We start from the raw sequence: 12,290 nt of genomic DNA, 5'->3' as shown, positions 1-12,290 counted from the left end.
GAGTACTCGCATGCCATTCACTGTCATTCAACCACTGGTGTGAAGGCTGCCTCGAACGTGCCATTCGGCCAGGGTTCGAAGTGGCCGATGATGGAGCCGCGCAACCACAGCACGATTTATACAACTAGCATTCGACATGCTGTGCAAATGGCAGTGCGACCTCATCTTGCATGTGCTGTGCCCGAATGGATGTGGTGACTGCTGTACGAGGCGGCTCCGATTTTTCACAAGTGGCATTCGAATCCTCCTTCGTGCGCCATTCGGCCTCAATCGTGTTATGTGTGAAAGGGCCATTAGTGTTTCCAACATTTCAAACAAAACACAGTTTGTGAAAGAATGGGTTCATTAACTGTCTCAAGCATTTTGACATAACACATCACTGTCTGAATTCAAGCAATTGCTTCATTTACTGTTGTCAGCATTGAATCTGTGGTTCAATTATAAAGCAATTATGTTTTTAACATGCATTTTGAGAATGTAAATCACTCTGAAATAATTCCTTTATTTACTATTTTGACTATTTATAAATAAATCACTGACATGCTTGTTTAATTTGCTGTTTCCAGCAAATGATTATTTTATTTGGCAAATTGCTGTTTAGACCATTTCAAAATGTTTCACTGTTTGAGCAGTTACGAATTCTCAGTCGGAAACAACTGCTTCACTTGTATTTTCCAGAATTTTAAAGTAGTGATTTTTTTTGGGGGGGGGGGGGTGAGGGGGATTTAAACCCCAAACCCACCCCTCTATCTACACCTTTGCTTCTTGAATGTGCTGTAAGGTGCAATATCATGAAATAAACTGTGCTTCAAAGCAAGAACACATGGACATTAACATATATTTATTTGTATGGTGTGTTTAATAAGGAAATTATACAGGCGAATCTACTTACCTGTAAAAGGTTAATTAAAGAACAGGGTTGTTTTAAGTGACACCAAATATCAAGTTAAATGTGATTCTCGAAGGATAAAACAGACTTTTGGCCGACTTTACTGTTGTGAGAAAGTGTGAAATTCTTCTTACTGTGGAGTTTTGGACTTCCTTTGTGATCCGGATGAAGGTCTGCGAACTGGACCCGGTGTCCCGACATGCCCGCGGGCTTCAGAACCCTCACAGCTTTCAAACTATCCAACTTTATCTGTGGAGGTGATCGCGTCCTCGTCCGGATCTCCGTAAAATAAATAAATAAATAAATAAGCAAATAAATAAATAATAAGAAAAAAAACCCGCAGCAGAGACTCTCGACGTCACCACCGGCTCTGTGCTGCTGCAGTGAAGCTCTGTGACCGTCTGCGGTCCGAACCCTGCTTCACTCCTCCCGCACTCAAACGATAAGAAACTTTTTCTTTTTTTTTAAACTCCTAATGTCCACATGACTGCACGCTGACGTCATCGCGATAAAGAAGCAGATCTGAGAATTACAATCACTTTTTGTTTGTTGTTGTTGTTCCTCGTTTTAATGGGTAAAAGTAGGACACTTGCTAGTTTTGTTATTTCCTCGTTATTTTCATGAAGCAATGGTTTCAAAAGGTACACATTTTCGAGAGCTCATTTACATCATCAAAGAAATGGAAATATTCTCAATGTTAATGTCCAAATATATATGGCCCTACCTATATAATCAGAGAGAACACAAAAAGGGTCCGTATTTTAAATAAATAATAATAATAATAATAATAATAAACCCTTTATGAAATAGTGGCTTTTCTTTTATCAGCAGCTCTTCGCGTCACTTATTAGCTGAAATAAATACTGGAGGTGTTGAATACAATGTGCTTTTAATGCTGGAGGGAAAAGCATAAATGAATGAATAAATAAAAGCACAGAGGGATGACTACTTCAAAGACTCTTAAATATTTATATGTGATTACATTTTTTTAGTGCCGCACAGCTGTATATGTTTTCTGGTTTTAAATAAATAATGTTAAATGCGTCTAATAAAGTCATAAAAATGTAGTGGCTGCTGCTTTGGATATTTGTGTAAGAATGCATATAGGAGTCTACACTGCCACCTATCGGTTGAAAATTACAGGAACATAATCTAAATACAGGGGGGGGGGAAAGGCTGCTAAAACTGTGCCTGTAACATAAGACGAAAATGTTTGATTTTTGTGATTATTAGAAATAAAATTCAATTCATTATTGGCTGATGTCCACTGCTTTTATTATTTCTGTTTCACTATTTAGGTCAATATTTTCATCCTTGATCTTCATAGATTTAGTGCATTTGATCCCCCACAAATATGTTCAAATTGTCAAACTGTACTCATGTTAATACTGTCAAACACGAGGAACAATTTAACGCAGCAGAAATTCAGTCATCTCTTGTCCACAAGTCAAATAGGTCATTCTATAAAAATACAGAGCTACAAAGCGATCCTCATAGTGGTGCAGCTTAGCTACAATTTCCATAAAAAATGTTCATTTTGTGATAAAAGCATGGAATTTGGCACACAAATTCTAAATTAACTAATGTTTATTTTCAGATATGGAGCCATCCTAGAGCTGACCCTGAATGAGCTACAGGGGTCAATAAATGCGCCAATCATGTTGAAAGCTATACCACATTCTTTGTCTGATCATAACGATTCCAAAAAGGTATAGTTTATGACTGAATTCCATGGAGTTTTGGGGCAAAAACAGCAAAAATCTTGTCAAAGGTCAGTTTCAGTTTGTACAGGGGTCAAAAAGTTGCTCCAATTTTAGTAAAAAAAAAAAAAAAATCTGCAAATTGTTGGTTAATAGCATTTTAAAAAGGGATACTTTGCACCATCTGTTATGCTTAGTTATCATATAATGGGGTAACATGTCATACGTCATAGAATCCAATGGGCGTTCATTCAACATTCAAACATTCAACACATTCAAAACTATTCCTTTTATTAATCATTTTATTTCAACCAATAATTTGCATCACTTTTTTTTTTTTTTTTTTACCAAAAATGGAGCAACTTTAACTTTTGACCCTTGTACAAACTGAAACTGATCTTTGTCACCATTTTTGCTGTTTTTGCCCCATAACTCCAGAACATTCAGACATAGATAGTCCAAACTATACCTTTTTGGAATCATTATGATCAGACAAATACTGTGGTATAGTTTTCAACATGACTGGAGCATTTTAAAATTTTGACCCTGTAGCTCCTTAGAGGCCAACTCCAGGATGGCTCCATATCTGAAAATAAACATTAGTTAATTTAGAATGTGTGTGCCAAATTCCATGCTTTTATCACAAAATGAACAATTGTTTTGCTATGCTGCCCCACTATCACAATTTGTATGCAACCCCTGGCCTTGTTAGGTTGTTGCCCCTTTTCTTTCTTTTTAGTACTGTTGTATATATTAGTAAAATAAATACCACAAAGTATTTACATTTAAGAAGCTGAAATCAGAAAAATTGGAAGTCAAAAAGTTTAAAAGTCAAAGTGGTTATCAAAACTATTTATCAACAACAGTTGATACATAGTTAATTAATTATCAATTAATTGTTGAGAGTTCAAAGTAGTCTGAAAAATCAGCCTGTGGTCATACGTTTGCAGCCACCTGCCTCCATGTTTGGCAGGTGGCTGCAGCACCTTCACAGCATGTGGGCAGTGACAGAAGGCCAAGCACATTCCAGACCAAGAGGTGAAGTGCCAATGTGTTTACAACAGCCACTAGCGGCACTGTGGAAACGCTGCCGCCATTTTGGACTGTTGGTTGAGCATGTATAACTGACCCTGGATTGAGCACATGATGCTAATAAAATAACTGCGGAAAATACTTTCAGCTTTTTAAAAAAGTATTTGTTTTTTTACCCTGCTTGTTGGTGGTGGGACAAAGTGGACTGCGTTTATTCACAAGCAACTTCCACAATAAGAAATTTAAATATTTCCCTACATCATCTTCCAATATGTCTTATATCGACAAGGGTTTTCTTCAGGCTGTGATGATGAATCTGGATGAAAAGATGCAACAGGTCAAATTAAAAAAAATATTTACTCTGTGTGCTGCAATAGCCAACAGGTCTGCTTGACATGATGCAACCTTTGTTTTAGTTATGAAAAAAAAATCTAACAGCTTTTTTCCTGTTTGCTGGCCGGGTATTTGTTTAGAATGGAAATAAAGACATTAACAGCATCGGGTCTGGACAGAAATATGAGGCCTGAACCACCCTCTAAGTAGTAAAGCGTAATATTCCAATGTCAGCTTTGATTTCTGAGGAAGTTTCACAATGCTGTCAATACACCAAATCATCATTTTATGGATGCGTAGTTTGGTTTGACTGTGGAGTTGTGGGCTCATTAGTTTTTATGAACGTATTAAGCTTACCCATGTATTAATCGGACTTATTCAAAGTATCAAAGTATGAGGAAAAGACAAAAAAGAAGAAAAGGTCACACCTGTAGCAGCTGCAGTGATCTTGGCTTCTTTCTACAGCCACATCATGTGATCTGGCGGGTTTTAAACAGTCCGACGTGGTGGCGACAAAACGTTTTCAATTTTGTTATTGTTTAAATTTTTAAATTACCTAGAACTATTTATGGCTATATTTTAATGTAGTCAGAAAAAATAAAGCCATGGGTTTAAATTATGTAATTCTTCATTTATCCGTTTCTGACCTAACGTGTCACAGCGTACTTGGTGACACGCCACATTAACGTCTCGTTACTGGTGGGGAATCATATTTAGTGGGGCTGGAATTTCATTGGGAATGGCCACTGTAAATGGATGCGCAGGAAAGGTTCATACATATGAATATTTAAACAATTTTAATGTATCGTACACGGCATAATGTCTGCTTTTTTTTTTTCTCTCAGTTATTTGAACCATAGCAAATGCTGAATGTGTGAGGCCATACTGTAGCCATCTCTTACCAGCACCAGCTGGCTACAAAGCTGCTCGTTCATCATGTGGAATTATGCTTTTACAAAAAAAATGTGATTCTGGAAAGGTCTTGTACTTTACCTAACAAATTAAACATTCTCTCTCATTTGTCTTTAACATTAACTTTTTTTTCATCCTTTACCAACACCCTAATAAAGAGGAAAAAAATATGCAGAAATACTAGGGTGCTTCAGACCTTTGGATGGATGTAAATTCTGAATGGCACAATACCATTTTTCATGCCCAGCGGTTGTCCCATACCGATACTAATCTGATGCCTTTTTCCTCATAAACACATTTATCTATATTTGCTAATCTACCCATCTAACAAAACATCAACTCAAACTGTGGAACAAATATTCAACACCCCTAAAGGAAAATATACATAATCCACAACATGACTCAGATGTGACATACAAGACTGTGATCAGAGCTGATATATATTTTTTAAAATAAATGATCCAGTTATTTTTGTCAAGACTGGATGGATACCGATCCAAAATATTGGCCTGGCGAACCCAGAGGACAAACTGAAGAACATCACATCAGGTTTAGTCAGTACTTGCTTTTAATAGCAATAAAATTTATATAAGGTCTCTGGAAAAATAGTAAAAAAGAACATCTGAACTCAATCTCACTGCCTCCACTTGCAACCAGATAGGAATTTTGTGCAAAAACAAACAAAAAACAACCATAAATAAATTAACCACAATGATGTTTCTCTGTGATAAAAAATTTAGTAAAATACATTTGTCTACAAAGCACAGTAAGAGAAAAATATCTGGTTTTCTAATAAAAGGCAATTTAATATTATATGTATTTATGTGAACGGCATTCCATTCCACTCAGATCATTTACCAAACCATCAAGAACATTCACACACTTTCAAACAGTTCAAAAGGCAAATGTCACCTATGAGATTCGTACAAAAAAAAGAAAAGAAAAACATTGTGCACTGCACTTTAAGTCTTTTTTTTAATGTTTCAAAGAAAGCTGTTTCTTTCAGACAGTCCCATTCTGCTCAATGTACATTTTAGACAGGGACGCTGCCATTGACTTCGCCAGTTCTTCGTCCCTTTTCTTCTGCATCTGCGAGTGACGGCACCAGTCCTCGTACTCTGGGTTGGGAAGACACTCATCCAGGAGAACGTCGTAGTGACCGTTGCTCAGCCAACTCAGCCAGATCGCCGGTTTAGGACTGTCTTCCTCCCCAAGGTGATGCACCATAGTGGAGACAGTGGGACTTTCCGTGCTCCCTCCTGTCGTCAGGTGGACATTAATGTTCAGCATCTGGCTCATGGCAAGGAGCTCAGGGTAACCTGCCCAGGCACCATCCTGCGCCGCGTTGACTAGGAACTCACCTATGTCCCCCTCTATGATGGGGTTGAACTCATCCAGGTGATTGGCAATGTGGTGTATCGTCTGCTCCCGGAGCTCCCCGTGCCGTGCCTGGTCACCATACACAGCTTTGCACACCGCTCTGTACAGACAGTTGCCATCTGGAATGACGTGGTACCTATATTTCTGCCTCTCCTGGAGGTACTTGTTTTGTTTCTCCACTTCAGCCAGGTACCGAGCGACTTTGACGTCCCCCCTGTCTGGACATCTTTGTGTAGGGGAATCCTGCAGAACGCTGAGCTCAAAGGTCCGTTTGTGACCTGGTACGGGGGCAGCTTTTTCGCCATGCGCATCACTAAAATCATCCACCACCAGGTCTTCAGTCTGACCTGACGGAACGCACTCACGAGACGAGGTCCATCCTTTCGACGCCAAAATATCATTGTCACTTAAAATCCCCAACATCCTCCTGTATTCTTCAATTCTTGCTCCAGTGGTGTTCTTGGCGTTCATGAGCTCATTTTCAACCAGTTCTGAGGATTCTGGGAAAAAATTCAACTGGTCCACCAAGTCCACAAACCCATCAGAGCCATTGCAGATCAGACTTTTATTATGAAGGGAGGACGGGGTTTTGGACTCCCTCAGCACATGCACGGGCACGGACTTCTGCCCTCCGTCGGGTCGTCGTATTAGTATCTCGGCGGTGGATGTGAAACAAATCGGTCTGATCGATGAGGACTCGTAGCACGAAAAGGCAGGCATGTTTCCGGAAGTGTCCTCGTTTGTGGCAGAAGCGATATCCTGTTGTGTCAGACCCGATTTATCAGCCCCGGACGGACTTCTTGTTGTCCCGTTCAGTCGCTCGGGTCCAGTGGATAAAGTTATCGTGAGTTTTCGGGTGGACCTCGGGTAGTGTGTGAGCGCACTGCTGTACAGCTGCATTGTGAAGGTCCGCCTTTATAGTGAGCGCGGCGCTGTTACGGAAACATGACAACAGCCTCTAAAAATACGCACCGTGTCATCAACAACAGTTGTACGACTCGTTTCCATGGTCCTCAGTCCTCATACCACCGGCACATACACCACTTTAGATGTTTGTCGTCATTTGCAGTCGGACTGCCTCCCTAAATTTAGACCTCAAACTGAAACGGGAGCCTGTCTGCCTCACGAGCGCCAAGTTACAAAAAACACGACATCCGTTTGTTGGAGTCTTTCAAAGTATAGGCCGTCATCCCAATAGTCGCGGCCACAGATTGATACAAGAAAATACCATATGTTAAAACATATGCCTATATAATACATTTATTATGGAATTTCAAGGACAACACCAAAAAGTCAAAAGATTTATTTCCATTGTGGTCCTTACATAAAATAACGACAAAATAGGCAGTAAAGATTAACAAACTCCAGATAGAATAAAAATAAACAATAAAAGAGTAAACTAAAGACAATAAAACAAAAACTAAAAAAAAAACAAAGAAGCAGTTAAAATAAGACAAATTTACACGAATTAGCTAGACTGGCTTTCTAAAACACTGTTGAGCAAAAAATGACTTGAACACCTGATGGCAACTGGATCCAACTAAAATCACCAATACATTCAAAAGCATTTTTACTAACATTTGTGGTAACTGGGTTGGTCACCTTTATTTTGAAGGGTAGCTGTCATGTTATTGTTACTGCCTGTAGGTGCTTTGACACATGTCTTTGCTGTCTGACTAGTCTGACCAGAGGTCAACAACTATGTGAAAAATTTGATGGGTCACAGTGTTGTTAAATAGTATACGTAGTAGACAGATATAGCAGATTTGCAGTTTTTTCCCCCCCTGTGGACAACTGATGACACAAAATCATCAATATCTACACTTTTATCAGAATTGGAAGTGGTGGCAATAAAAACTTGTGTGCAGTAATTTGCAGAATTACTTAAAAAATTTAAATAATTTCTCAAATTTGTTTTTGTTCGTGGGAGCAGTCAGAAATTTAGTAAAATTTTGTTAATCTATCCAGAGATGTGGGTTACATTATGATGTCTCTTGATGAAACACAGAGAAGTTACTGTCACTGACAAGATAACCTAATGACATCAACATGTCAGCCAAATACCAATTACTAATACACTACAACTATTATTAGACATACTGGCAGTGACATTAAAGAGCTGTTAAAATGATTTTATTCAGGACATTTAAAAATATGAAACTGATAATATTACATAATCTTAAATTGTTTTCATTTCCTTTAGAGGATCACACTGGATGCAGGGGTGGTGGCCAAGTGGTTAATGCGCTTGGTTTCAGTTCAGAAGGTTCCGGGTTCAAATCCCACCCCTGCCACATTTCTCCATGTAATGTGGAGTTGCGTCAGGAAGGGCATCCGGCGTAAAACTTGTGCCAATTCAACATGCAGATCCACCTTGGATTTGCTGTGGCGACCCCAAGTGCAAACAAGGGAGCAGCCGAAGGGACTTACTATATTTTGTATTATCCTCCATGCTATTTATTTATTATATTTTACATCTATAAATTTTACCAAATTAATCCGTCAATGCATCCAATGTTATTTGTATTTATATACTTTACATATAAGGAATAAGAATGTCAGAAGTGACATTGATGGTGGGACAGTTTGGAGATCTGTGTGCAGAGGAGGGATAGTGCAGGAGAAGGATGCTGAGGATGGAGTTGCCCGGCAAGAGGAGAAGAGGGAGGCCGAAGAGGAGGTTTGTGGATGTAGTGAAGGAGAACATGCAGCTGACTGATGTTCCAGTAGAAAGAGTGGAGGACAGGGTGAGATGATGATCTGCTGTGGTGCTCCCAATGGAAGCACCGAGAAGAAGAATATGCATTTTGGTGTTGTGGTAGCATGTGTTGTGGCAAAGTTTTATCATCATCATTATTATTATTATTATTATTATTATTATTATTATTTTAGAATTCATATTTACATATATGTATCCTTGTAATGTCAAACGGCACACGGCAATAACCTATTCTCACCAGTAGAGGGAGGCAAAATACCTTATCTTTGAAAAGCGACACTGTATTCTAGTACCAGAAACAAACACAAGGAGGCGACATTTAGCTATAGACGCGGGTTCGATGGCCGCTAATGTGGAACAAATGCACAAAAAGAGACGACGCTCCAGCAGCTGTCGCAAGATTGTGCAGCGCATACAAATGAGGGCAGTGATGGTTTCACCGTGCTGCTGTCTTCACTCAACACAACTGATGCACCAACATGCAAACGACAGAACAACTCCCTCCTCTGCTGCATTCACACTCACAAACTGATATCCCAAAATTTTAAATTACACAAATACTGCAGAAAAAAATAGTGCCACAATTAAGCCATCAAAACACTTACATGAAATCAAATAGTGCTTATGGCTGATGTAAACATACCATTTCCTGGTGTCATTCATTTAACACTGAGTTCTCATTAACAATAAGCAAATTTATTGACAAAGTGAATTATGAGTGTGGTTTACCAGACTACAAACTGAAAAAACAAGATAAAGGACAAGCACTGACAGCAACATTTTGCTTAAAACCTCTTCTGGATCCTGGATTCTGGTTCAGAATCAAGTTCAAAATAAAATCCCTCATTTTCTGGGACATTATCCATCTGCTCACCAAATTATCATCAACATCCTCTCACATCTTAACTAAAAATGTTATGTGCCAAACATTCTTCTGGTTATCAGTTCCAGAATATATTCCAGATTGCCTCCAGAACTGAATCACTTACTTCCTGGAACATTATCTATCTGCTCTTGAAATTTAATTGAAATGTGTTCAATACTTTTTGAGTTATCTACTAACAGACAAATACTGGTGAAACCATTATCTTACTGTGGAGGTAATACACAGAATATTACACCAACAAAGCAATTAAATACAGAAATTGGGTGGAAATTCAGCAGAAGTACTACGACATGAGAAAGACTATGATGACAAATGCAGTGTTTAATTAGGCAGATTATTATTATTATTATTATTATTTGACAGGAAATTACAGTTAAAAAAAGTGAAGTTCATACAAACAGCAATAAAACTCACAACAGGGTGAGTTCTTGGGGTGCATTTAGAGAGAATCCAACAATTTGCAGATGTGGAATGTACCAATAATTATATTAGACATTGTTACTTTGACATTTTAAAGAAAATGCTAAGTGATTAGCATGACCACTTATGCTAACATTATCTGTGGATGATGCTAACAGTTAGCCCTTGAAACCAAGTAAGGCATTTAGCATCAGTCGCAGTTACATGGCCACTTGTGCAAAAAGTAACTTATTAATATTGACATATAACTGTGCTTAGCATTTTATTTAATATGGTCCATCAGTAGTCAAATAAGTTATGTCTAGTAGAACAGTCCACATCAAGAAATCCAGCAATTAACAAAAAAAACAAAACAAAACAAAAAACAAACAAACTCAAAACTGTATTTCTAAAGTGCAATGGAGATGATCAAAGTGCTTTACAGTGATGCCTTATATTCACCCATTCACACTAATGCACCGCGGGTCACAGTTCTGCACTTCCCTGCACATTTATCTCTGCCTTTCAGTTTGGTGGTTAATGTGTTTCTTTTTGTGTCTAAAAAACATGATTTTGGCCCAACTGTAAATTAAACATGTTTAAAGATAACAGGAAACACGCAGGACTTGTTCGATAATGTTACTTCTACAACATTAAACTTTTGTTAGATTTTCATGTGGGCCAAGTAAAGGTCTATTAAAATTTAAAACTGTTTCATCATAGCCGATATAGATCATAGAGGCTATCAAAAACATGTTAATTTAGGGTCTGCTCCTTTCTCTGCCCCTGACCAAGGGAGCGTCTCTACATGCGGAGTTGGTCCCCCGGGGCGCTGGACTGTGGCTGCCCACTGCTCGTAGTGGTTGGATTGTGTCTAACTGTAATTACGATGGGTTAAAAGCAGAGAACAAAGTTCAATTAATGTATTTATGTATGTACTATAATGACAATAAAGGCCCTTTGTTCTTCTTCTAAGAGGCTGGGCCATCCCATTTTTAAGAGTAAAGAAAGTTTAGGAAGAACTACAGTAATACTTAAAATATGTAGCTACTCTGTTATGATTATGGTTACGCGCACAGTGATGATCACCCAGTTGCACACATGTCGGGTGGCTGGTGGATGATTTAATGAACTAGTGTGATAAAGTTTCCCATTAGGCAGGTGAGGACACTATAAAGGAGGAAAACATTTTTTTAAAAAGGCTTTAATTAATGAGAAATACACTGTGACCTTGTGCATAAACCAAACTGAACAAACCTGCCTGGTTACGATGTGAATAACCACAAGTGTACAGTGCCCTCTAGTGGATGCATTGCTCAACATCCACACCAACATAAAGGACATGTTGAAGAATGTGTGCAGTGACAGTTAAGGCTTTTTTATGTTTCTACTACTCCTTAACACTGTGGCCATGCAATCGCTTTGACGCAGGCGTAAAACTTTCAAAGTTCTCCATAGGGGTTGGTGGGTGTCGCACTGCATTTCACCGCCAGTACAGTAGGGGGCACAACATTTTTCATGAAGAATGGCCTACTAGCCCATGAAAGTTGCTGAATGTGAAATCAGAAAAGTGAGTTTGTGGAGATGACGTAGACCAATCACACCCTGTGAGGTTACAATTTTTGGGAGGTGCACATCAGGCTACAGGGAGGGGTTTGGAGGTAGTTCGCAGTGATGCAGCGGCTCTGTGTGATGCAGAGTAGCGGAAATTGGGCTTGACATCATTTGAAACAAACTCACCTGTAGAATTTGGTACGTAAAAGCAGCATAAATCAATAATAAATCATGCATAAGCCCCCCGCCCCCACCCATTAGAGAATCCTTGCTGCGCCCCTGTAAGGAGAAGAAACCACAAATAATAAAACCAGCAAAGCAAAAACCTGCAAAGTGTAAAGACAATGCAGCCAAATTAAGGCGACATATGTTGAGTTCCGTCTGCACCAAGATGTTGAGTCTCTGTTGTGTTTTTTTGTTTTTTGTTTTGTTTTTTTTTGTCTGAGCACCAGACTGGATGGAGTGGATGGCCGTTTAATATATCCC

At 38.8% G+C, this 12,290-nt stretch overlaps 1 protein-coding gene across 1 annotated transcript; it reads right to left on the bottom strand.

Annotated features, from left to right (window-relative positions):
• Nucleotides 1–5,416: 5,416 nt before the first annotated feature.
• Nucleotides 5,417–7,388, bottom strand: LOC117508592 (OTU domain-containing protein 1). The gene has a single exon (XM_034168396.1). It carries the CDS (start codon nt 7,144–7,146, stop codon nt 5,869–5,871), a length of 1,278 nt encoding a protein of 425 aa, XP_034024287.1. The 5' UTR covers nt 7,147–7,388; the 3' UTR covers nt 5,417–5,868.
• Between the last annotated feature and the right edge of the window lie 4,902 nt (nt 7,389–12,290).

Source organism: Thalassophryne amazonica, chromosome 1 (genome assembly GCF_902500255.1).
Source record: "Thalassophryne amazonica chromosome 1, fThaAma1.1, whole genome shotgun sequence".
NCBI classification, from domain to species: domain Eukaryota; kingdom Metazoa; phylum Chordata; class Actinopteri; order Batrachoidiformes; family Batrachoididae; genus Thalassophryne; species Thalassophryne amazonica.
Note: the sequence above shows the minus strand (reverse complement) of the source record. Positions and strands in the feature narration are given on the sequence as shown.